The sequence below is a fragment of the Cervus canadensis genome, chromosome 33 (genome assembly GCF_019320065.1).
Source record: "Cervus canadensis isolate Bull #8, Minnesota chromosome 33, ASM1932006v1, whole genome shotgun sequence".
NCBI lineage: Eukaryota > Metazoa > Chordata > Mammalia > Artiodactyla > Cervidae > Cervus > Cervus canadensis.
Genome location: NC_057418.1, coordinates 35,059,849 through 35,087,725, shown reverse-complemented (window position 1 = coordinate 35,087,725; position 27,877 = coordinate 35,059,849). Strand labels below are relative to the sequence as shown.

Here is a 27,877-nt window from a genome sequence, read left to right as displayed (position 1 = left end):
GGAAAATTCTTCAAGAGATGGGAATACCAGACCACCTGACCTGCCTCCTAAGAAATCTGTATGCAGGTCAAGAAGCAATAGTTAGAACTAAACATGGAACAACAGACTGGTTCCAAATACAGAAAGGAGTGAGTCAAGGCTGTGTATTGTCACCCTGCTTGTTTAACTTAAATGCAGAGTACATCATGAGAAATGTTGGACTGGATGAAGTACAAGCTGGAATCAAGACTGCCGGGAGAAATATCAATAGTCTCAGATATGCAGATGACACTACTCTTATGGCAGAAAATGAAGAACTAAAGAGCCTCTTGGTGAAAGAGGAGAGTGAAAAAGTTGGCATAAAGCTCAACATTCAGAAAACTAAGATCATGGCATCTGGTCCCATCACTTTATGGCAAATAGATGGGAAAACAATGGAAACAGTGACAGACTTTATTTACTTGGGCTACAAAATCACTGCAGATGGTGACTTCAACCATGAAATTTAAAAACCCTTGCTCCTTGGAAGAAAAGTTATGACCAACCTAGACCACATATTAAAAAGCAGAGACATTACTTTGTGAACAAAGGCCCATCTAGTCAAACCTGTGGTTTTTCCAGTGGTCATGTATGAATGTGAGAGTTGGACTATAAGGAAAGCTGAGCACTGAAGAATTGATGCTTTTGTACTGTGGTGTTGGAGAAGACTCTTGAGAGTCCCTTGGACTGCAAGGAGATCCAACCAGTCCATCCTAAAGGAAATCAGTCATGAACATTCATTGAAAGGACTGATGCTGAAGCTGAAGCTCCAATACTTTGGCCACCTGTTGCGAAGAACTGTCTCATTTGAAAAGATGCTGGGAATGATTGAAGGTGGGAGGAGAAGGGGACGACAGAGGATGAGATGGTTGGGTGGCATCACCGACTCAATGGACATGACTTTGAGTAAACTCCAGGAGTTGGTGATAGACAGGGAAGTCCATGGGGTTGGAAAGAGTTGGACTCGACTAAGTGACTGAACTGAACTGAACTAAGTAACATAACTTAATCATGAGCATAAAAATCCATTGTATTCACTGTGCAAATTATGCAGGGTGTGTACACCAGAGAAAAGTCTTGGGGGCATGTTCAAGTTATGCCTGTCACTTAAGTGACTATGTTTCTGATTTTGAATCTTGATATAAAGAAGGGTTGATCCAAGTAATTAACATGTAGTCCAGTTGACAGAAACCTATACATACATGTTTTACCTTTTTCTAGAATGACTCCGTCTTTCTAATGAGACAGTGTATAATACAGTTTCCTTCCATGATTTAAAAAATAGTATAGGCATGGGAATAAGCATTTCTGATGAAATGCAGTATTCCTGGAAACTCTTGTCCATTTGTAAATCTGTTAGCAGTATGAATGACTTCCAAGTGTCCACCTCTTAGCTTCTACAGAACTTCCTTCTTCTGAGCTTCAGATTGATATTTCCTGCTTTTTCCTGGAAATCATCATGTAAGTACTCTGATAGGCAGCTGCAGTTTAGCAGACCCGAAACCATTTTCTTTTCCACAAATCTTTCACTAACTTCTGTATTTCATATGAGTGTCCATTACCTAAGCCAGAAATAGTGGAGTCACCTTTGACATATCCTACTGCTTCACTGTTTTTTAAATGTTACTAGTTTCTGTTGGCTGACGTTTACCCGACATTAAAAAGAATTTTAAAACTCCATAAGGTTAAGGATATTGTTTGTTTATTGTGTGTACCAACCACATAGATATGCCTGGATCATTATAGTCACTCAATAAACATTTATTGAGTGAATAAATGAATCTCAGTGTTTAGAATTCATGTGAGCCAAACTCTGTGTTCAGTTAATGGACCGCCTCAACCATGAAGCATGGTTATCTGTCTGCCTAAGCATCTTCCTACTTGTTTTTGAATTTCCAGATTCACCCTAAAACACAATAAAATGCCTGACACAGTAAGACTTTAATAATATTTTTAAATGAGTTACACTGGATAGAGGTGTATAAATAGTGATTTACTTTATAGAGAACATGTAGAAAGTACCATTTCTGGGTCGAGTTGTTATTAAAAAAATTAAGAAGCTTAAGTTTTTTAGGAAAGGAAGGAAAAGTATGTCTTTAAGTTATTTTAAGAAAGATTTTATATTCTTGGATGTTTTGTTTCAAATATGTAGGTGAATACTTGATTTGAAAAAAATCTCCTTTGACAAGTAGAAAGGTATGGTTTCTAGAAATCCCTAAGAGGTGGGCTTCTGTATACTTTCACTTTTATAACATGATTGTTTTAAACTGAGATAAATGAAAGTGCTGATGTGAATCCTTAAAAATGTATTTCACCAGGGTTTTAAGTGACCATAGGAAATTGCAGTTGTTACTCTGCTAGTCTTATATAAATCCCCATTTTAAAAGAGTGAACAGTGAAGTTATTAATTAAAAGTCTACCTGTATATTTCTTATATCAGTCTCTTTTTTGTATTTCTCTTTTCTCCTTTATTCTTTTTTATTACCTCAGATTAAATCACATCACAAGAAATCTATTTTCATTCCTTTCCATATATTTAAAAAGTTTTTTTTAAAACATTGTATACTACTATTACTATAAGGTCTATTTCTGTGGGAGCATTTATTATTGTTTTATAACATTTTTAATCAAATACTTTACTGAAAATCTCAGTATATAGTGGTAAATTTTGTTTTTTTCTTGTTATTGTTGCTTTAAATGTGGGGGTTTTACTTGCCCTTTGGCAGCTAAAGTGTTTGTCCAGAGTCGTCGTATGTGTTGTAGGAAAGAGCTGAATGTGTTTATTTAGTATTAGGTTTTTCTCTTGCCCGACATTTGAGAAGCCGCTTTCCCTTCCAGGTGACAGGATTTGATCTTGGTCCTTTGGTTAGTGCTGCTAATGCCCTGGGGGCCATACTAAGGACGTGCTGATTCTCCCTGCCACTCCCCACGTCATGGCCGCTCCCGCCTTGCGCCTTCAGTCCAGACCAGCTTCCCTAGGTCCGGGGCCGTGTGAGCTGTGTCACCGTCATTCAGAGGCAGAGCTGTGCCCCTCGGAGCTGTCTTCAAGGCCAAGGCAGCGAACTCTCTTGGGTTACTTCTGTTTTTCTCTCTAGGCTGCTTACTCCTTTCCTATTTTTTTCGCCCATCCTCTGCTTCATCGAGCACTTCCTTCAAGCCAGCTCTCAGCTCACGCACAGATGTGTCTTCAGCTGACTTTTTACCCTCTGCACCCTGTCCCGTCTCCTGCATACTTGCCCATGGCCTCCCTGTTCTCTGACTCTCCACTGGTTAATCGGCGCAGTCCAGCCTCTGTTAGCCATTCTTACGTGATCCTGCCTGGATGCTCTCAGATTAGACCTGTTTGGTTCCTTTGAGGTCAGTGTTCAAAAACACATTCTAGTTAACACGGTGGTAGCTAGACATTTTATCAATTTAAAAGAACTCATGGGTAGGTGTAAAATGTGTTACTATTTTAAAACACACCTAGATGAAATGTTCCTTAAATATAGGTAAATACAGGTTGTGTGAAGTTGAATTACATTTAAACAGCATAATTAGACATATGTAAAAATCTTAAATCTCATAATGTTTCTTGATGTAAAGGTGCCCACTGTTTTGATGACGGTGGATGTCACTAAATAATTTTCCATTAGTAACATACCGTATGTGCAGATTTTTCCACGTGTTGTATTCCCGTGGAGTAGGAAGAGGCGTTATTGCCACCATCTTTGTTAGTGAGGACAGTGAGGCCTAAGAGTTGTAGTGACTTCCTTAAGGAATATAAGCCTGTGCTTGAGCTTATGGTGACTCAAAACCTGGAGGACCAAGATGTCCCACCACGTTACTCTGAATTTATAGCTGAACTTGAGTTAAAGAGGTGAGAGTCTTAAACTCTCTACACTGCATAGCCTGTGGCTGAGGGTCTGCTTCCAAGTTAGGCTTCACTTTGGTGGTCTTTTTTTCTGAGTCATGAGTAGGGCAAAGGTTTGCATTGTGAAGCTTACTTGTGTAATTCTACTCCAAAATCATTGTTTTCATCTTTATCTTATCACTTTGAGCAACTTAGTAAACATTTGACTTTCTCAATTCAAGAAAACCTTATAAAATGACCCAATCAAAAAATGGGCCAAAGAACTAAACAGACATTTCTCCAAAGAAGACATACAGATGGCTAACAAACACATGAAAAGATGCTCAACATCACTCATTATCAGAGAAATGCAAATCAAAACCACAATGAGGTACCATTACACGCCAGTCAGGATGGCTGCTATCCAAAAGTCTACAAGAAATAAATGCTGGAGAGGGTGTGGAGAAAAGGGAACCCTCTTACACTGTTGGTGGGAATGCAAACTAGTACAGCCGCTATGGAAAACAGTGTGGAGATTTCTTAAAAAACTGGCAATAGAACTGCCATATGACCCAGCAATCCCACTTCTGGGCATACACACCGAGGAAACCAGATCTGAAAGAGACACGTGTACCCCAGTGTTCATCGCAGCACTGTTTATAATAGCCAGGACATGGAAGCAACCTAGATGCCCATCAGCAGATGAATGGATAAGGAAGCTGTGGTACATATACACCATGGACTATTACTCAGCCTTTAAGAAGAATTCATTTGAATCAGTTCTAATGAGATGGATGAAACTGGAGCCCATTATACAGAGTGAAGTAAGCCAGAAAGATAAAGACCATTACAGTATACTAACACATATATATGGAATTTAGAAAGATGGTAACGATAACCCTATATGCAAAACAGAAAAAGAGACACAGATGTACAGAACAGACTTTTGGACTCTGCGGGAGAAGGTGAGGGTGGGATGTTTCCAGAGAATAGCATTGAAACATGTATATTATCTATGGTGAAACAGATCACCAGCCCAAGCTGGATGCATGAGAGAAGTGCTCGGGGCTGGTGCACTGGAAAGACCGAGAGGGATCGGGTGGAGAGGGAGGTGGGAGGGGGTATCGGGATGGGGAATACATGTAAATCCATGGCTGATTCATGTCAATGTATGACAAAACCCACTACAATATTGTAGAGTAATTAGCCTCCAACTAATAAAAATAAATGGGAAAAAAAAAAAAAAGAAAATCTTATAGATAACCCTCGGCTAAGGGAAAACATGTAATTTCACTTTGGTTTAGAAATACAACAGTGTGGGATTTGCCTTCTGATAAATGCAAATTGCAAAGGATGGAAACAATGTCTTCCTTGCAGCCAAGTCACCCTCCCCAGGCTGTGAATTCACTTGGAATGAGTAATCAGTTATGTAGGTCAAAATCCTAGTGGTATATTCAATTAAGTTTCATTAAATGGCTCCTTTTTAGGTCATAGGCGAATCTTCTTTCAGTAAGAATGTACTTGGGTGGAAGAAATTATTTAGGTTATACAAATAGATAATTAGAATGCAAGAATAATTATTATAAGACATTTAAAATTTTCCTCAGCTTTATGTAAGTATTATAGATGTATATGTATCCTTAAAGTATATAACATGATGACTTCAGATACTTATATGTTGAGAAAATATGACCACAATCAGGTTAGTTAACACCTCCATCCCCTCACTTAATTACCTTTGTGTGTGTGTGTGTTGATAACTTTTAAGATCTACTCTCAACAACTTTTAAGTATATAGTACAGTACTGTTAATTACAGTCACAACACTGTATAATAGGTCCCCAGGATTTATTCACTATTTCATCTTACAGTTGGAAGTTTGTAGCCATAGACCAAAGGGCTTCCCTGGTGGCTCAGATGGTAAAGAATCTGCCTGCAGTGCTGGAGACCCAGGTTCAATCCCCAGGTCAGGAAGATCCCCTGGAGCAGGGACTAGCGACCCACTCCAGTATTCTTGCCTGGAGAATCCCATGGAAAGAAGAGCCTGGCAGGCTCTAGTCCATGGGGTTGCAAAGAGTCCGACACGAATGAGTGACTAACACACACACAACCATTGACCAACATCTCCCATATCCCCCAGCCACAAGCCCCTGGCAACCACCAGTACTTTCTCTTTGAGTCTGATTTATTTAGATTCCATATACAAATGAAATCATATAGTATTAGTCTTTCTCTGTCTCACTTATTTAATGCAGCATAATGCCTTCAAATTCCATCCACGTTGTCACAAGGGCAGGCTGTCTTTCCTTTCTAAGGCTCAATCATATTCCACTGTGTGTGTGTGTGTGTGCGAGTGTGTGTGATTTTTTTATCCATTCGTCTGAGATGAACCCTAAGGTTGTTTCCGTGATTTGGTAATTATGAATAGTGCTGCAGAGAAGACGATGAACTAGGAATAAGTTTGTTTGGCCCGGCCATCCTGTTGTGGACACATCCCTTGAGGAAACCGTAATTCACAACGACACAAGCGCTCCAGTGCTCACTGTTGCGTTGCTCACAGCAGTCAGGATATATAGATAGGCTAGGTGCCCATCGACAGATGAGTGGTTAAAGAAGTTGTGGTACATATATGTCACGAAATACTACTCAGCCATAAAAGAAATGGATTTGAGTCAGTTCTAGTGAGGTATGGATGAACCTAGAGCTTATTATACAGTGAAATAAGAAAGAAAGAAAGAGGAAGCAAATATCATGCATTAATGCATACATCAGAGAGGCAATGGCACCCCACTCCAGTACTCTTGCCTGGAGAATCCCATGGACGGAGGAGCCTGGTAGGCTGCAGTCCATGGGGTCTCGAAGAGTCGGACACAACTGAGCAGCTTCAGTTTCACTTTTCACTGCCATGCATTGGAGAAGGAAATGGCAACCCACTCCAGTGTTCTTGCCTGGGGAGTCCCAGGGACGGGGGAGCCTGGTGGGCTGCCGTCTATGGGGTCGCACAGAGTCGGACACGAATGACGTGACTTAGCAGCGGCAGCAGCAGCAATGCATACACATGGAATCTAGAAAAGTGGTACTGACGAACCTGTTTGCAGGGGAGGAATAGAGACACACATAGAGCATAGCCTCGTGGACACAGAGGGGGAAGAAGGGAGTGAGATGGATTCAGAGAATGTCCTTGAAACATATACATCACCATATGTGAGACAGGCAGCTGGCAGGAAGTCGCTGTATAACATAGGAAATTCAGCTGGTGCCCTGTGACGGCTTAGAGGTGTGGGATAGGGTGGGTTGGGAGATAGGCTCAAAAGCGGGGGGGACACGTGTATACTTGCAGCTGATTCACACTGTCGTATGGTAGAAATCAATACAACATTGCAAAGCGATTATCCTGCAATTAAAAATAAAAAGAAAAATTGTTCTAATGAATCTGTGTGAAAAAAGGCAGTACAGATATCTCTCCTCTTCTTCTTTTTATTTCAATACCCTGTGGCTTTCAGGATATTAGTTCCCTGACCTGAGATCCACCCTGTGCCCCTGGATAGAAGGGGGTGTCCTAACCCCTGGACTGCCAGGGAGTGCCCCAGATACGTCTCTTAAAGACAGCGATTTTATCTCCGTCAGATGTACACCCAGGAGTACGACTGCGGGATCGTACGAGTTCTGTTTTTAACTTTTGCAGAACCTTCATACTGTTTTCCTTGCTGGCTGTACCAATTTGTATTCCCACCAACAGTGCACAAGTATAATCACGTTCCCGCTTGTCATTTTGATGATAGCCAAACTAACAGGTGTGAGGTGAAGCCTCACTGTAGATTTCATTTTCATTTACCTGATTATTAGTGATGTTTGATGCCTTTGTATATACTCATCTATTCATCCTTTGTATGTCTGCTTTGGAAAAATGTCTATTCAAGTCCTATGCTCATTTTGCAATTGGATTTTTTTTGCCACTGAGGTGGATGAATTCCTCATATGTTGTAGATATCAACCATTTATCAGATGGATGTTTTTCTCCAATTCTGTAGGTTGCCTTTTTGTTTGGCTGATTGTTTCCAATGTGCAGAAGCTTCCTAGTTGGGTTCAGTCCCCCTTTTTTATTTTTGCTCTTGTCGCTTGGGTCATCCAGAACAACTTTGCCGACATCACATCAAGGAGCTTTTACCTAGGAGTTTTATTCTTTCCCATCTCCTGTTTAAGTCTTAACTCCAATCTTGAGTTAATTCATGAGTGGTGTGAGATAGGGGTCCCCTTCAGTTCTCATGCATGTGGTCATCCAGCTTTCCCAAAATTGTTTATCTAAGAGACTGTCTTTCCCCACTGAGTCTTTCTTGACTCTCCCCTTGACTCTCTCATCAGATACTAGTTGACTCTGTATTTGAAGGTTCATATCTGGGCTCTTGATTCTGTCTCATTGGTCTGTTAATCTATTTGTCAGTGAGTGAGTGTTCAGTCATGTCTGACTCTTTGCAACACTGTGGACTGTAGACCCCCAGGCTGCTCTGTTCATGGGATTTTCCAGGCAAGAATACTAGAAGGGGTTGCCATTTCCTTCTCCAGAGGATCTTCCTGACCCAGGGGTCAAACCTGCATCTCCTGCATTGCTGGTGGATACTTTACTGCTGAGCTCCCGGGAAGCCTTTTACGTCAGCACCATACTGTTTTTATTACTGTAGCTTTGTAATAACATTTGAAATCAGGGATTGTGATGTCTCCAGCTCTATTGTTCTCTCTCAACTTTGCTTGGGCTCGTTGGGAATGGGTCCCGTGAATTTTACGGTTTTCTGTGAAAAATGACATGGCATTTGTTTTCACTCTACTCCCTGTTTTTCCTCTTTGGTTAAAAAGAATGGTATCATTCGCTATGGGACTTGACAGAAATCAAAAAAACCGTCTCATCTGTTCATTTTTGTTATAATTTTAAGGTCATTTTAATGATACTGAAAACCAATTACCTCTCTAAATTTTAGGGTCATTTTAATGATACTGAAAACCAATTACCTCTCTAATGGGATAACCTCTGTGCATTGAGTATAAGGGACTCTGCCTCTTTAAATAAAGCAGCCCAAAGGAAATGAACATTAGAGTCCGCTGCCCCCTTCCCTTATTTGATAAATGGAAGAAGGCGCTGCTCTGTGAATCCTTATGCTTATAAGCTCTTGTACACCAGTACATTGTGGGGAAGAACTTTGATTTAAAGGGTTCATATATACAGAGATCTATTTACAGAATTGGAGCTTCATTAGAGGTGGATTGAAGGGTGTCTAAATTAGAAAAGCATGTTTGGAAAAAAAAAATTTCTCGTTTTTCAGAAAACAGTATATTTAACCTGTTTCAGTGGGAAATAAACATGAAAGTAGTGTGAAAGAAAGGAACGAATCTCATCCGGTGTCAGGGAGGAGGAGTCGGGGGCGTGGGCTGCTGAGAGGTGGGGCCCCTCGCTGGGACGTTTGCTTTCCGACCTGGGTGCCTTGGTGATCTCGCAGGACTGGTCACAGTTTGCAGCCACAGGGCTGCACATCTGAGAAGTCAACGTAAGACAAACGATGTCTATGGATTCGTTCGTTACTGTTGGTGGTCCCTGTGCTGGGGATTCCCAAGACTGCTCCTAAGCTCAGTGATTTGCTGGGGCTCCGGGCCACGTAGTCATGCTTACGGTCAGGACTTCTTATGGCAGGAGAGGGTGCAGTGCCGAACCAGCCAAGGGGGCGGTGCGCAGGGTGAAGCCCGGGGCATCTGGCAGCAGTCCTCCTGCAGAGAGTCACACGGGACTCGTCTGATCGCCCCCAGCAACGGCTGTGACGACGCACGTGCAATACTGCTGACTAGGGAGACTCACTAGAGACTCAGCACCAGCGTTCTTGCTGGGGGCTCCTCACATAGGCACGCTCTGCCTGCGGCTGTCCAGAATACAGACTTCCAGAATGAAAGCAGGTGTTTGGCATAAATCACACTGTTTGCACAAGCAGTCCGGGCTTAGCAGCTCACTGGCAACACGCTCCAAGCCAAGTTCTCCGGTGCCAGCCGAGGACCAAGCCTGCAGGCAGGCCCTCAGAACAGTCTCAGGCGGGCGTGTCCAGTCTGTCCTGCTTGGAGCCAGGGACCGTGCTCTGTGGATCGTGGAGAGTAACAAAGGCCAGCTGCTGCCCTTGTGGAGCTGGTTGTCTCCCCGTGGAGGCTGGAGCCCAATAAGAGAACAATAAGGAGACAGAATTCAACTTGGGATGGATGACGTGGCGTGAGAGAGAATTGTTGAGCAGCGGAGTGAGTGTAGAGCGTGTGGTCAGGGAAGTGATCTCTGAGGCTATTGCTCTTCCATCAGCTAAATGTCTCACTGAGACCAGTGGTGAAGCATGGAGAAGAGTCAGGACAGACTCCAGAGGAGACAGCGGATCGGAAAGGACTGGGCACGTTTGAGGAAATGAAGGAAGCGTGGGGGGAAATGGGGTCTCACATTAGACTTACTTTCAGGTCTAACCGGTGGTTCCAGGTGGTTTCTGCTCCAGAGACTGCTTCCTGCCTTCTTGTCAAAGTCCAAGCTTTAGCAGTCAGGTTTCTCTGTCTATAATCTGAAGTGAAATGTGTCATGTAGTTCCGATTTGAGAGATAGCAGTGGTCAGTTGCAATCCCACTGAAGCATAATAAGCTCAGGGCAAGTGTCAAGAACAAGAGGCAGTTGGGCTTTAGGAGGTGAGCTCGTGGGCTTGTAGTTTTGTTCCAGCCTTAATGATTGCTTCCACAGCACTTGTTTTCTGTGTCCATGCTGCTCTGTGATTGTTTTCCTTTCTTATAGTTTCAGGACCAGGATTCATTTATTCCACCCGTGTTCGCTGAGCGTTTACCCTCTGCCAGACACATGACACCCTGGATTATTAGTCCTCAGTTCAGTTCAGTCGCTCAGTCATGTCCGACTCTTTGCAACCCCATAGACTGCAGCACACCAGGCCTCCCTGTCCATCACCAACTCCTGGAGTTTACTCAAACTCATGACCATTGAGGCAGTGATGCCATCCAACCATCTCATCTTCTGTCGTCCCCTTCTCCTCCTGCCCTCGATCTTTCCCAGCATCAGGGTCTTTTCAAATGAGTCAGTTCTTCCCATCAGGTGGCCAAAGTATTGGAGCTTCAGCTTCAGCATCAGTCCTTCCAATGAACACCCAGGACTGATCTCCTTTAGGATGGACTGGTTGGATCTCTTTGCAGTCCAAGGGACTCTCAAGAGTCTTCTCCAACACCACAGTTCAAAAGCATCAATTCTTTCATGCTCAGCTTTCTTTATAGTCCAACTCACATCCATACATGACCACTGGAAAAACCATAGCTTTGACTAGATGGTAAAGTAACATCTCTGCTTTCATATGCTGTCTAGGTAGGTTATAACTTTCCTTCCAAGAAGCAAGTGTCTTTTAATTTCATGGCTGCAGTCACCATCTGCAGTGATTTTGGAGCCCAAAAAAGTAAAATCTGCCACTGTTTCCATTGTCTCCCCATCTATTTGCCATGAAGTGATGGGCCAGATGCCATGATCTTAGTTTGCTGATTGTTGAGTCTTAAGCCAACTTTTATAATACACATCACCCGATAACCTGGAGTCATATACTGAGAAGTGTTGTGGGGAGGGGCCGACAGTGACCAACTGATGCTCTAGCTGTTGTATCCTTCTGTTAAGGAAGGAGATGACATGGTTGGAGTAGAGATGGGAGAGAGAGAGACAGAGACAGAGAGATACTAAGGAGGAGGAAGGTGTACAAAGCTGAGAGCGGGATTCAGAGGGCACGTTTGCCCGGCTTTAAGCTCATTCCCCTGCTACTCTGCGCTTGATTTTGGCTAAATAAAGAAGGTTGTGCACAGGAGCACGTATGTGCAGCCCAGGAGAATGACCACCTGCAACTTGTGTGAACACACACACACACACACACACACACACACACACACACACACGCACGCACAGCTTTTAGCAAAGCCCTGCCGTTGAGCAATGTGACCGCCCACCGCTGCTCAGCATGACATGAGCTACCGTGTTTTCTTTTAACCTGACAGACGTTGTTCCCAGACACTTAGAAAGTTTGCTTCTTAAAGCATATGTTTTCAATGGTCTTTTGTTTGGCTGTGGCCGATCCTAGCGGCGGTGCGGACTCTCTGGTTGGGGCGCGGGCCCCGCCGCGCGCGCCCGGGTGGTTGCGGCCCGCGGACTCGGTTGCTCTGCGGCCGCGGCGTCTTCTCAGACCGGATCCACCCGAGTCCTGTGAGCTGCCGGCTGCACTCTCAGCCGCCGGAGCACCGGGGAAGCCCACGCATCGTGTTTTGGAGCAGATCAGGTGTCTGTTGACAGGAGACTGTCCGGACCTCTCTCCGGGCAGTGTGAGAGTGCGGTGACCTCTCAGACTGTGACGGGGAGTCCCCCGGGTTCCCTCTCCCAAATCCCCACACCCAGTCACTGGGCTTTTTCTTCCCTAAAAATTTCTACCCGAAGTTGCAGTACAATTTGGCTTCCGAAAATGTTGATTCTAGTTTGGTCACCTGGAAAAAAAAGAAAACAGAAAAAAAAGAAGCCAATGCAAAATTCTTTGCCGTTTTTGCTTGACATCGTTCAGATTAAGTGTTCCTAATGTCCACCGAGAATTGTGTGTTCTCTCAGCCAATCATTTGTCCTCCTTTGCAGACTCCTCATGGTAATGCGTTTCAGCCCCCTCTCAGCTCAGGTTGTTCTTTGACAATTGAAGGATTACAGTGCAATGTTTGGAGAAGGCAATGGCATCCCACTCCAGTACTCTCGCCTGGAAAACCCTATGGACGGAGGAGCCTGGTAGGCTGCAGTCCATGGAGTCGCGAAAAGTCGGACTAAGCGACTTCACTTTCACTTTTCACTTTCACGCATTGGAGAAGGAGATGGCAGCCCACTCCACTGTTCTTGCCTGGAGAATCCCAGGGACTGCGGAGCCTGTGGGCTGCCGTCTATGGGGTCGCACAGAGTCGGACACGGCTGAAGCGACTTAGCAGCAGCACTGCAATGTTTAGTAGCAAGAGAAGTTTTTTTTTTTTTTTTTCCTGGTTGTTTGTTTTTAATCCAAAGCTATCTAACATTTAAATGAAGACTTTAAGAAGCTGAAAATTATTTACTTATTCTTCACACCTGGAGTAAGCATATGGGAAAATACGAGATTGAGACAATTACTGTGATGACTCAGAGAAAAGATTATTAGTAATGTATACTTCAGAATTTTGAAATATATGGTTTCTTCTATCCAGTTGAGAGTAGCTACTCAACTAACTCTATTGAGTTGGATAATGGGGCAGGAGAAGACTTGATGGTAAGGCACCTTCCCTCAGGAAAGAATCCTTTTAAGATAGAGAAGATCTGAGTTAGGGTAAGATAAGGGCACTGTGGAATGGAAACTAAGGATCCACAGCTCAGGAACAGGGGTGGGTGGTGGGAGGATGCTGGGCTCCTGCCATATGGTTTTCACTGCTTTTGCAAAAAGAATATAGGCATATAATAGAAAGTTTATCTGCAAATTAAGATAGCAGAGTTAATACTTGAAAAATTGTGGGTTTTTTTTCCTATTTCTAACAATAGATCCTTCAGTACTTGTAATTAATTTAAAAGTATCCCCCTGAGAAAAGCAATAGTCCTTCAGCCTCTGATTTGAAGGTGACTTTCTAATTTTAATGAATCTTAAAGTGGCAAGGTTCCAGAATTAAAAAATTCTTCAGCATGTAAATACCCATTTTTAGAATAACAGTTTGTCATAAAGACACGTTTACAGATACATCTGAAGTGAACCTAAATGTGTATTGAGTCAGTGATGTAATCAGAGAAGAACATTCCAAGTGACTTGAGAATGCAGTAGCCTGTACATTTCTAGTGAGATATCTGGGCTTCCCTGGTGGCTCAGTGGCAAAGCATACACCTGCAAAGCAGGAGACACAAGAGACACGGGTTCGATCCCTGGCTTGGGAAGATCCCCTGGAAGAGGGCACGGCAACCCCCTCCAGTATTCTTGCCTGGAAATCCCATGGACAGAGGCGGCTACAGTCCATGGCGTCGCAAAGAGTCGATCGGACACGACTGATGACTGAGCGCGCATGCATGGGTTCACAGTAGTAAAGTTTTTAGTTCTTCACCTCCAGGAGAATGCTGTTGAACCAGCTCATAATAAAAATTGGTCAGTAAGGGGAACAAATTAAGCATTCATCCTGTCTCATGGCAATGAACTAACCAAGTAGTAAATGAGGTGAAGTTTCTTTCTGTATTATTTGTATTAGTCAGTTTTTTTGGATTGTAACCATTCTATTAGGTAGTGGAATCTGATTTTTGTTTAACTCACTAGTGACAAATGATCATCTTTTCATATTCTTATTTGCCATGTCTATATATCTTCTTTTGGCAAAGTGTCAGCTCTATGACTCATTTATAATTTGTTTTTTATTTTCTTGTTGAGTTTTAAGCATTCTTTGTATATCTCAGAGTTCCTTTATCTGATATGTAATTTGGCAAATAGGACTTGTACGTATAATATGCACTAAGATGAAATGAGGTGACAGTGAGTCAATTAGACTTTACATTTTCAGCCTGGGTTTCTGGAAGAATGGAGACTAGTAGTAACAGGGAAAAGAGTTAAACCCACTTTGGGAATAAGTGGGAAGGAGATGACTCACATAGCTTTGAGTTAAGATGGAGCTTGAGGTGATGGAAGAATTTCCAAACTAGAGATCAAAAATATACTAAGTTTCTTGATTCAGATTTTGCTGTCATCATCATAGATTATGGTAGAGAAAGCTGAGGTGAAGAGCAAATAGAGTTAGGATAGGAACCATACTATGTCACAAAAGTGATACAAGGAAGCTTTAAGAAGGAATCAAATGTTGAACTTGTTCCACTATTGTAGGCATAATCAGAGGGTGAACATTACTTTGTTTTCTTGAGGTCAGATCAGCTCTCAGCTTACTTGTATTCTGTGCCTTTTGTATCTGGAGACTCTAACTTGCTTTGTCAAGAGAGCACTCTCTTACTTTAATGAGTCTCATGTCTTTCAGTACCTTATAGAATTTCTCAAATTGGATTTTACATCCCTGAGGCTCTTTGCAGGGCGAACATGGACTGGGTCTTGTTTCTTTATTAATCTAATTCAGCTACGTAATTATATATGAGATCTATATCATTTAAATCAAGTGCTTAACTAATAATTGAATTGAATTCATTGAAATAAATCATTTGCTTTCTCGGTGATACCATTCTGTTGTGGAATCCCGAGGCTGTGGCTTTAGTCCCCAGCAGAATTAATCGATTCATGGGAGCTCTGCCTTGCCTGGTGCTGCAGGCATGCAGCCTGTTCTCTGAAGTCACAACCATGTGCTTCCTTTTTTCCTTTCTGCATCTAATAGTACGAATTTCCATTGCCTTTCCCACCTAACCGTCCCTAAGGATGGTAATTTATTGAATAATTCACAGAGTATTCAGTAGTACTCTGAATAATTATTTTAAATAATTAAAACCACTGAGTAGTAACTACTGATAGCCTGTGATTTTGAGTGCTTTAGTGAAGTGGCATACCAACCTGAAGCAAAAGTTTGACAGTGTATGATTTTATATTTCTTAAGTGGAGATCTGCGAAAGTTCTTTGAAAATGTGGTGTCTATTCAACAGTTACTATTAGACTTTGAAGATTATTTTTGTGAAATGGGCTATACGTATTGACTATCAATGAAAAAATGTTGAGATTATTTTGGACTGAACATCAGTTGTATCACTGGATTTAGTGGCCCTGAGAAAAAGGAGAATTTGTGTTATAAACAGTAAAACATAAGAACTTATTCATTAAACATGCTTTTAGCACCCAAAATCTATTAGTACTTTACTCTCCTGTTTGATCCTCTTACTAGAGTTTTCACTTTTGTTGTGTTAAATGTATGATAATTACTTACGGAAAGTAGAAGTACTTTGTAGGGCTTAACCGCACAACACTAGAATATAGCATTGATTCAAATATAACACTGAAATTTATTGTTGGAAAACAGCTGTGTGACATGATGAAATATCTATAGTTTAAAATTTCTGAAGTTCTAGCTTTTTTTTCTACTTTTTCAAAGTGGTGAAACGTAAATAACACAGAATTTGCCATTTTAAGTGTATCAGGTATATAATCAGTGGCGTTAATGATACTCACAGTGCGCGCAACCATCACGCCTGCCTGCTTCCCAAACCAGAAACTCTGTACCCTCAAAGCAAATAACTCCTCATTCTCCTTTTCCTCAGCTCCTGGAAGCCACTGCTTTGCTTTGTCTCTATGACTTTACCCGGTCCAGAGGTTTCCCATAAGTGGAATCATGTAATATTTGCCCTTTGTGTCTAGCTGATTTTATTTGCCATACTGTTCTTAAGGTTTCTCCATGTTGTAACTGAACTTCATTCCTACTTATGGTTGAATCATAGTCCATTGTATGTATGTATATTGTTAAAAATATTTATGTGCTAAATCTATCTGCATAATGTGTCATTTTTCCATATCTTTGATATAAACAAAGATGTCACATTGGTTAATTTTATTCTGTTCAATTCTTTTACAGATTTGACAGATGAAAAAGTGAAGGCCTATCTTTCTCTCCACCCTCAGGTATTAGATGAATTTGTGTCTGAAAGCGTTAGTGCAGAGACTATAGAAAAATGGCTGAAGCGGAAAAACAAGAAATCAGAAGGTAAGACCTCGTTCAGATTGAGTGTTGGATTTTTTTCTATTTCATAGTGACAAAAACGTGTTTGTCACTTACCAAAAAATGCTAAAAGTAAAGAGACAAATATTAGTACATTAATTCTGTAAAAATTGTATTCCGTTTAAAAAGATAAAAAATAAGTTAGAATGAGAGGAAATAAATACAAAAGAATGATCTTTAAAAAAAATGATCTTTTGTCAAAAAATTGAAAATTTGTTTAGATATGACCACATTGAAAAATCTGGAAGTTAGTATTAGACTTGATTTTATGTAATTATTATTATGGGTTATAAAAAATTCCAAATATATTTATATTATTACATTATTACATTTTGCAAAATAAATTATTCAAACAGTTTTTATATGTGCACAGTAGGAAAATTGAGTTGCATTAGATGTTTTGCTTATACTTATAAACTTAGGATGTGGTTATATTTATGAAAAATGGAAGGTGAACTCAAAAAAAATCATGTGAAGTCAAATGAATTTCCCCGAGTTGAATCTATGTTAATATATTGACTTTGGATACTGTAGTGTTTTAATTTTGGATTTAGATGAATTTATATTTGGCTGATTATGACTCCTCATTTCTATGAATGTTGTTGTTATAGTAGAAATTAAAATTTGTATATAATTTTAATTTATGGAGAGCTTTTATATAAGCAAACGTGTGTACCGCTTTTCTGAAAGTTTTTTAGTGTGACAAAAATGTTACACTTAAGTCCAGAAATGACCATTAGTAAAATATCACGCTGTTAGAACCATGCTGCTGAGCACTGTGCTTGAGGCCACGTTGCCTTACTCTACATGAGGAAGTTTCTGTAGCTTTCTGACGTAATTTTTACAAGAAGAAAGAGGTTAATTTTTTAAAAAAGAGAGCTTTGGATATTGAAGCACAAAATGGTCTTTAAAGTACATGTCCACAGGTATGTATGAATGTGTGTGCAGGTATGTGTGGATTGAAAGGGAGGGGAAAAAGGAGAAAGGGAGAGAAATATACATATATCAGAGACAGGCATACTTTTTCCAAAAGGTTCATAGCACTGATAGTAAGAATAAAGCTTGACATGGCATATTTCACTTACTATACACCTTACACATTCGAAAATAGTTTGAGATGTTTGAAACTTTTAAGTGTGACTGAGTTGTGCTTAAGGCAAGATGCAAATTTCAACTTGCTGTATAATGATGGGTGATAACATGATGCCAAGTTACATGATGTCGACATTGTTAACCAATTATACTCCAGTATAAAATAAAAAGTTAAAAAACATATATGATGTCTGTTAAATACAAAATTGAGCATACTTAGAAAATGAAAGGAATTGCAGACTGTTTTAGTGGTGGCTCAGCTGGTAAAGAATCCGCCTGCAATGCGGGAGTCCTGGGTTCAATCCCTGGGTTGGGAAGATCCCCTGGAGAAGGGAATAGCTACCCACTCCAGTATTCTGGCCTGGAGAATTCCATGGACACAGTCCATGGGGTCGCAAAGACTCGGACACAACTGAGCGACTTTTCACTTTCACTCTGGCGTGACAGGGATAGTTTTCTTTTAAATTTTATAAATATTTGAATGCATCGCTTCATATCTCCTGAATCTGTTCTCTGTACTAGTTAACCAAATAATCCTTTTAAGTGCTTGATACATATACTCAGGAGTTAAGTGATTATTAAGAATAGCAATGTGTGATTGAAACAGTACTCAGTTATGCTGGAGGAAAACCTTGTTCTTATAGGAAGATGATTTTGAAAGTGACCCTGTGCAGGGCTAGACTGCTGCCGCCACCGAGAATGTGAATGAAACGTCCGCTTGGGGCTCACCGTCCAGTGGCGGGAGCAGGCCAAGGAGTGACCGCACGCAGGACGCATCAGTGGTGAACAAGGACGCAGGCAGTTGGCGGTGAAAGCGCAGTGAAAAGAACCTTTAATTCTGCCGCCAGGGGCTGGGGCCTGGTAAGACCCTTTCTACCGCCTTTTCCAGAGAGTTCATCGCAAGAATGTATCTGATTACGCCCCCTTCATATTCAGTGAGGTTCTGTAGCCTGGCCCCTGCAGACTGTTTAAAGGCAAGATGTAGTGCTGAGCTTGCGTGAGTGGCATGAGAAAGCACTGCCCAATCTGCTTTGAGATGTAGAAAGCCACTTAGATATCTTGATTTCATTTATGTGGTTACAGATTAAAGTAGTGCTGGTTCTCTGAAACATCCTGTGTCTTTTCCCTCACTGTCTTCTTATTACTTTAAAAAAAAATTCTGTTTTTCTCAACTAGACTTTATTCTGCTTCCAACCCCTTTCATTGAAAATGTCTTGAGGAAGACAGTTTTTGTGGGGAGGATTTTTTAGGGAGTGTTTGCATTTCCATGTGTGAACCCAGAAACAGGAAGTGTGATAGCTAGAAGGATCTTGGAGAACAGTTTGTGGAAAGTGAGACGAGCCTGCCCAAATTACTTCACTTTGTGTCAGTTTAGTAAAAGAAAATGAAGTTAAGGAAAGCTGTGCTGTAATAAATAATTTGCACAATACCTTGTACATTGTAAATACTCAGTAAATATTTACTTTTTTAAACACTGGAAAACCAGCCTCGTATGGAAATGATCTGCCTTAGATCATTGTGTAAAGAAATTTGTGTACACATTTGTGTACACATTACGTGTGTACATTGTGTACACATGTAAAGAAATTGTTTACACAGAAAATTGTGTAAAGGCATATTCTGCGTAGAGAAAGATATATGAAAATGCAGACTTTTAAACAAATAAAGGGTTATTTAAATTATAGAATCATACCTGCCTTTGGCCAGCTTTTGCACTGCTCCCCTGTGTTTATTTTTTTAATGCTGACTCTGCGCTATTAGAGAAGCTAGTTTTTGTCTCATTTAGTATTTATCTACTGTTTGCTTGCTGCTTAGAAGGCAAAGTGCTTAAAAAAATAGAGACTGCGTGACACATTTTATTTAAACTATGATCATATTTATAATGGATTAGTATCATGACCACAGAGCAGCTCTAATTTTCAGGGCACTTTGCGTACATTCACCCTTTACATCTGGTTAAATTAATGGGGATTAAACTCAGGTTCATTTGGTAGGTTTGAAGCTGTGCCTGGAGAGGCTGAGGGATCACAGAAGGTTCAGTGTCGAGGTCTTGATGGAATTACTGGGCAGTGACTCCACGAGCAGGTTGGGGGTGTAGACCAAGTGTATTGTGGTTATTTTGATTTTTCTCACCTAACAGCGCTCTTGGTGCATACTAGGTGATTCTGTAAACACCACTGTGGGTGGTTTTTATTTAATAAATGATTATATCAGGGAAGGTTACATTCTCATCCTCCAAGTGGTCCACTCTGACCCTTTCACTACACTTGGTGGTCATGTTAGACTGGCACCAGAACTATTTTATGTTCTTTTTATCTCCCCCAGAGTCATTTAAAAGCTTCTTGAAGAAAGGAGTTGTATAATATATGTTTTTTTTATATGTTTTTAAATCCCTTGAGAGACCTTGTCTTTCTATTTACTCAGCAAACTATGTGTGAAGCCCTTTTTAGGTCCTGGACTTATCAAGTTTCTGAGGAATTCACAGTCCCTCAAATAGAAGATGACTGAGAAGTTTCTGCTTTGTTCTAGTTAGTCTGACAGCCAGCCAGAGTGGTCCTGTGAGGGGACCAGGACACTTGGTCTTGTGAAGTAGACAGCGGGTCACTGTCTGCGATATGTGGAAGAGAAGAGGGTTTGGGAAAGATGAACCTCCACATGGCCGCAGAGATTTAAACTTCAGAAGTCTTCACTCTTACTGTTTCCAGTTTAATTTTATTGCTGTCATACTGTTTTCATTTTAAATACATCAAGTTCTATCTGTACTTTGGAGGCCAATTGTCTTTTGAAGGTTGACCTCTGATCCTAAATCCTAAACAGTGGATTTTCAGTAATGTTTGGAAATTGGAGATAGCGTTCATTTCCCTGATAAGCTCTTGTACTTTTTTAGAGAATATATAAACATTTCCTCAGAAAGCACTGAGGCCTGTACACTCTCACAGCTCTACTTCCATTTGGGAAAAACTTAGGAAAGAAAGAAAATTGTCCAGGTCATGAATTGTTTCACTAACTGTTATATTTTATGCTGATTTTTATGCAAAGTAAATTTGACAGGCCCAGCTGGTACTCATCAAGACTCAGCCTGCTGAACTATTCACCATCTACACAAATCTCAAAGTATAAATATAAAATTAGTAAATAAACATTAGGATATGATGCAGATCCAACTAGTTGCATATTTTGAAAGAGCAGTCTGCGATGGAACACAGTTCATATCCTGGTGCTGTTTGAGGATTTCAGCTGGCAAGGGAAGGACTGTTACCTCCACTGTGGTCCTTTACTCACAATTATTAGTTGATAGTATTGGTGCTATTAGAAGGGGTGCGTGAAGAAGTCAGCATGACTCTATTTGAAATCTTCTGGTAGTAGAATAAAGCTTAAAATATGTGGATTTTGCTTAAAACCCCCCAGATGTAACTGTGATAATTCGTTTTGTAGAGGGAAACTGTGTTTTCAAGAGAGTGATTGACTGAATCCAAATTACTTAAGAATTATAAGTAGCAGTGCCATCTTTTCTGGCTGACATTTTTTATCATTATTATATTTCTGTGTCTAAAATGTAGTAGCAGACCACCTCACTATCACAGGTATCTGTAAATGTCAGGTACTTAAGAATGAAAACATCAGTGCTGTTAGCTGCCTTCAATATTTACATGAATGGTTCCTTTTTTTTTACTTAAAGAATGTAGTTACTATATTTTTTTCACCTCACCATGATTCTTAAGATGAAATTTAATTTTCATTCAAATAAAACTGTTAGATATTTCATACTTAGAACTAGTGAGATTTATATTATGTCCCCTAAACCTACTATATACAACCTAAAATGTGGATTAGGTAGCATCAGCCCTGCTTGTTATATGACATACAGTTTCTATGCTAGTATATGTAATGTAGCAGGATCTTAAGTTAACAAAGCATGAATTACAGTGTTAAAAGACTTCAGTAAGTAAGACACTGATCAGTGATGTATTAAGACGTGTCTGTGTTAGTTGCTCAGTTGTGTCCGACTCTTTGTGACCCCATGGACGGTAGCCCGCCAGGCTCCTCTGTCCATGGGATTTCCCAGGCAAGATACTGCCATTCCCTTCTCTAGGAGATCTTCCTGACCCAGGGATCAAACTTGGGTCTCCTGCATTGCAGGCAGATTCTTTACCATTTGAGCCACTAGGGTGGACCCATTAAGACATACCATGAATAAGAATAAGCATAATTGAAATGGCTTACTGGGAACTTCACTTTGGGCACTTTATCTCTTTTCCTTGAAATTACTCTCTCAAAAATTGAAGTTACATTTTCACATAGAACTTTCATATTTTTTTCATAATGGAAAACAGAAAATGTGTTGAATGTTACATGCCTTGATCTGAATTATAAATAAACATGAGTTCACCATCTGGTAACTGGAAGGGGGATAAAGTTTATATTAATTCATTTGTAAAGGGTTATTTGATATATTTCATTAATTCTGTTAATTTTAAGTATTGCTGTTAAAAATGTATCTTTCATATATTCTTTTTAGAGAGTGTTTGAGCTCCTCAGCAATCCAGTCAAGTTGATGGGATTTTGATCATTTCAAAGATTAAATCAGTTCATCACAAATATTGTTAGTGATTATGAAATTAATTCAAATAAATTTAATAGCTTTGTTACAGACCAGATTGAAGCAGTTTTTATACATTATATGTAAAATTCCTATTGGTGCCAGCTAATGTCTGTGCATTCAACATTGTTATTACGTTTCCTAAGTAAAACTTTGTTTGCAAGGGATTCTCACTAATGAAAACATTATGAGCTGATGGAGTGTTGAAAAGACCTTGTTTTGGTCAGTGCTTCTTTTTTAGTACATATAGAGAAAGTATGTAATAGAAATCATTGCATCTATTTAATAGACTTATTTCAGCATTTAAAATTTTGTTTCATATAACAGATTTTTAAAAATAAAAAACCTGTGAAAGATAAGCAATATAACTGCTTCTGTGTGTGTGTGTGTGTGTGTTTTAATCTATTCCTTAAAAGCTTCCTGAAGATGTAACACTGATCTGGATGATTTGACCAAAGATTGAATAATCTTTTCTAGAAACGTTGATTTCAGCGGTGAGCTGTAGCTGGACTGTGGCCAGAGAAACAACTCGTTTCTCTAGCTGTTTATTCAGCTTGAGTACATATTACGGAAGTGTAGTTGGAGAACAAGAAATATAAGCTTGATTCCCTCATGGTCACTTTCTGATAGAGGAAGACAGATAATAAACACATAATCTAAGAATTAAACTTATTTTAGTATTTGTTGACATTGTATATTTGAAAACATCTAACATAATGTCTTGGAGAAGGAAATGGCAGCCCACTCCAGAACTCTCGCCTGGAGAATCCCAGGGACGGGGGAGCCTGGAGGGCTGCCATCCATGGGGTCGCGCAGAGTCGGACACGACTGAAGCGACTTAGCAGCAACATAATGTCTGCTGCTGCTTCAGCCGCTCAGTCATGTCTGACCCTTGCGACCCCATGGACTGTAGCCAGCCAGGCTCCTCTGTCCGTGGGATTTCCCAGGCAAGAGTACTGAAGTGGGCTGCCATGCCCTCCTCCAGGGGATCTTCCTGACCCAGGGATGGAACCCAGGTCTTCCTGCAGCGCAGTGGTCTCTTGCATTGCAGGCAGATCCTTTACCGACTGAGCCCCTAGGGAAGCTTAACCTAGCATGATATCTACCAAATAGAACACTTTAGTACAATTAAATTTGCTTGAGATTTTAGAATTCACATTGTTTGCTTATGAACTCAGAGCCCATATATTGTATTAAGCATGTCTACCTATCTGACTGCCCATCCTGGGATGATTGTAAGTCACAAGAGCACTGTGTCTTGTGTTTACTGCCCTCGAGGGACTCACAGTCTTGTGGTGTGAAAAGAAGACGTGAGACCAGGGGAGTAGAGCTACGAGGGCGTATAGCATAAGCGTGTTACGTTGTGTGGTGTAGTTTATCAAGACGACACTTGTGAGAACTGAGGTCATTGAGAGGTATGAAAATTGAGAAGGCTTTTTGCAGGAGTTGGTGCTGGGTTGACTGTTGGTGCCTCAGAGCAGCACCACCATCCCTTGGGAACTAGTTAGAAATGCCACAGGTTGAAACTCACCCTAGACCTCCTGAATCAGAAACGTCTGTGGTTGGACCAGCAGTCCGTGATCTGAAAGCCCCCGTTCCCCTGTAATTCTAATGCAAGCTAACATCTGAGAACCCCAGGCTTGGCCATGGAGGAGCCCACGGACAAGGAAGTGTGGTTCCGCTGTTGGCCGGGGGAGCGGCAGGGACAGAGGCAGCGCTTCAGGACTGGTTGTGCTTTATTTCTGGAAGACGCTGGAGAGCAGGGCTCAGCCCAGGAAGTTCTGGGTAGAAGCAGTTTGACAGGAAGCAGGAGGGTGCTCAGAGGCAGGTTGGCTCACGAAACAGTTGAGGTGGAAGTTTAAAAATGAATGAGTTCAGTCACTCTTCATTTTTGAAAGGTTTCCATTTCTTTTGTTTGCTTTTTAGTGCTGGAAGTTTTCATATGCTGTGAAGTCATTTTGCTATAGATTATACAGCATAAATATTTTTTCTTAAGAACAAGAGAAGATGCTGTTTAAATTTTGGTCTTTCTACTCTAATTTTGTTTTAGCTATTTTTTCATGTTCTTCATTGGCTGTAATAGGAAATGTGGAAACAGTGTAAAAATCCAAAATAGATGTTTAATTGATAGCTTTGCTAGAGTTTGGTGAGTTGTAAAACCATGCATATTATCGCTGTTTGCGAGACGGTGACCACATAAAAATACACAGATCGAAAAAAAGAAAGAAATACAGGCAAAGCTAGTCAAATGTACATCATTGTGGTGGTTTTTGGATTTTGAGCATATATAGGTATGTTTATAGTCTTCATATATGTGTTGCTTTTAAAATAAGAAATAAATAGCAGACATATTAACAGAAAGTTTTTAGAGTTTTCTTGTATGGAAAGTTTTGCCCCAACTTTCAGTGATTCTAATTCAGTTTAAGCCAGTAATCCTCTGCTTGTGTGGCTGCTTTTCTGTTGCAGGGAGTAATAGACATTTATTCTGTTTTCACTAATCCCCTTTATTATTGGCTTTTCCTCCCCCTCCCCCAGTATATTATCTTTGGTCACGTAGATTGTCACATAAGAAAGAAGTTGGCAGCTGAAATGGGGTCTAGCAAAGCACACAGCTGTTTTTTCGCAGAGTCATCATTTTAGGTTTGCCAATTATTTTACTCAAATTTACCAATTATCATTTATATGCTTAGCATTTGCTAATAATCATGGAATATGAATTCACTTGTAATGGAATTTGCTGTCTAAAGGGGTTAAAAAATAGTAGTTTGGCCATAATTATTTAAATCAATTGTATAAATTTTTTTCTTGTGATGAGAACTGTTAGGATTTACTCTCTTAGCAACTTTCAAAATACCACATGCAGCAGTGGTAACTACAGTCCTCATGCGGCACACTGAATCCTCAGTATTTACTTATCTTATAACTCGGCATTTGTACCTTTTGACCACTTTCACTCAATCTCCTCATCCCAGATCAATTTACAAAGTGTTAAGGTTGAAAGCTTTCTCTCCAAGGTCAGGAACAAGACAAGCTTGCCAATCTCACCACTTCTGTTCAACATGGCACTGGGAAGTCCTAGACAAAACAAGCAACAAAAAGCATCAAAATTGAAAAGGAAGATGTAAAATTGTCCCTGCAGATGACATGATTTTATACAGAGAAAAGTACTAAAGACACCACCAGAAAATTGTTAGATCTCATCAGTTAATTCAGGAAAACTGAAGAATATGATAGAGTATTGCTGAAAAATCAGTAGTATTTCTATATACTAACAATGTACTATTTGAAAAATAAATAAAACAGTTCCATTTACAATAGCATCAAAAGCAATAGAATTCTTAGGAATAAATTTAACCAAGGAGGTGAAATACCTCTACTCTGAAAACTACAAGACAATGATGAAAGAAATCGAAGAAGACACAAATAAATTGAAAGGTATACTGTGTTCATGGACTAGAAGAATTAATATTGTAATGTCCATACTACCCCAAACCATCTATAGATTTAACACAGTCCCTATTAAGCTTCCAGTGACAGTTATTTTTTTTTTTAATAGAAGAAGAAAAAAGTATCATAACTTATATGAAACCAAAAGATATCTGAAAGGCCAAAGCAATCCTGAGAAAGAAGAAAGTGTTAAGTGTCACACTTTCTGATTTCAAGCTACAGAACCTAAAACAGAATGGTACTGGCATGAAAGAAGACAAATGGATTAATGGAACAGAATCAAGAACTCAGAAAGGAGCCCAACTAATATTTGACAACAGAGTCAAGAATACTAAATAGACAATGGAGAGTCTTCAACAAATGGTGCTGGCAAGACTGAACTTTTACATGTGAAAGAATGAAACTTAGATCCCTTTCTACAAGGATTAACTTGAATGGATTAAAGACTTATATGTAAGACCTGAGACCATTAAGACTCAGGAGAAAACAGAGGAAAAATAGCTCCTTGGCAGTGGCATTGTCAATGATGTTTTAGATGTGATACCTCCAAGCACAAGCACCAAAAACAAAAATAAACAAGTGAGACTACGTCAAGCTAAAAGCTTCTGCCCAGCAAAAAGAAACAGTGAACAAAATGAAAAGACATGGAACAGAATGGGAAAAAGCATTTGCAAACAACCTATCTGATAAGGGATTAGTACATCAAAATATGTAAGGAACTCATACAATTCAATAGCAACGACAGTGAAACAGAAGGAAGTCTTTCAATTTAAAAATGGGCAAAGGACCCGCATAGATTTTTTCCAAAAGAGATATGGGAATAGCCAACAGGTACATGAAAAGATGTTCAACTTCCAGAATCATTAGGAAAATACACATTGAAACCACCTCACCTGTAGAATGGCCATCGACAAAACGACCAGAGATAACAAATGCTGGCAAGGATGTGGAGAAAAAGAGTATCCTTGTGTACTATGGGTGCAAAATCTAAATTGATACAGTCACTGTAGAAAACAGTACGGAAGTTCCTCGGAAAAATAAAAATACAGTTTTCATGTGATTCAGCAATTTCACTCCTGGGAATGAATATACCCAAAGGAAATGAAAACACTATGTCAGAGGTATTTGCACCCTGATGTTCACTGCAGCATTAGTTACTACAGCCGAGGCTTGGAAGCAGCCTAAATCTCCACTGATGAACAAATAGGTAAAGAAATTGTGGTATGTGTATACACAGTGAAATATTATTCAGTTATTAAAGAAAGAGGAAATCCTGCCACTTGTTACAACCTAGATGGACTCTGAGGGCATTTTGCTAAGTCAGAGAAAGACAAATGCTGTATGACCTCACTATCATGTGAAATAAGACAGTTGTAGAAGAAACCAGATTTGTGGTCACCAGTCATCAGGGGTGGTGTGACAGCAGAGTGGGTGAAGGTGGTCAGAAGGCACAAACTTCCAGTTATCAGTTCAGTTCAGTCGCTCAGTCGTGTCCGACTCTTTGTGACCCCATGGACTGCAGCACGCCAGGCCTCCCTGTCCATCACCAACTCCCGGAGTTTACTCAAACTCATGTCCATTGAGTCGGTGATGCCGTCCAGCCATCTCATCCTCTGTCGTCCCCTTCTCCTCCTGCCTTGAATCTTTCCCAGCATCAGGGTCTTTTCAAATGAGTCCGTTCTCCCCATCAGGTGGCCAAAGTATTGGAGCTTCAGCTTCAGCATCAGTCCCTCCAATGAACACCCAGGACTAATCTCCTTTAGGATGGACTGGTTGGAGCTCCTTGCAGTCCAAGGGACTCTCAAGAGTCTTCTCCAACACCACAGTTCAAAAGCATCCATTCTTCAGCACTCAGCTTTCTTTATGGTCCAACTCTCACATTCATACATTACTATATGAACAATCATAGCTTTGACTAGGCTGACCTTTGTTGTCAAGGTAATGTTTCTGCCTTTTAATATGCCGTCTAGGTTGGTCATAACTTTCCTTCCAAGGAGCAAGCATCTTTTAATTTCATGGCTGCAGTCACCACCATCTGCAGTGATTTTGGAGCCCAAAAAGATACAGTCTGTCACTGTCTCCATTGTTTCCCCATCTATTTGCCATGAAGTGATGGGACCAGATGCCATGATCTTAGTTTTCTGAATGTTGAGTTTTAAGCCAACTTTTTCACT

General features: G+C 40.4%; 1 protein-coding gene across 2 annotated transcripts in view; it reads left to right on the top strand.

Annotated features, from left to right (window-relative positions):
* PDE10A (phosphodiesterase 10A) overlaps nucleotides 1-27,877 on the top strand; it is a 337,901-nt gene that overhangs the window by 180,436 nt on the left and 129,588 nt on the right. For both annotated transcript variants that reach the window (XM_043456798.1, XM_043456797.1), the window contains one exon: nucleotides 16,421-16,549. In XM_043456798.1, the coding sequence (XP_043312733.1) occupies nucleotides 16,421-16,549 (129 nt within the window). The remainder of the gene's footprint in view (nucleotides 1-16,420; nucleotides 16,550-27,877) is intronic.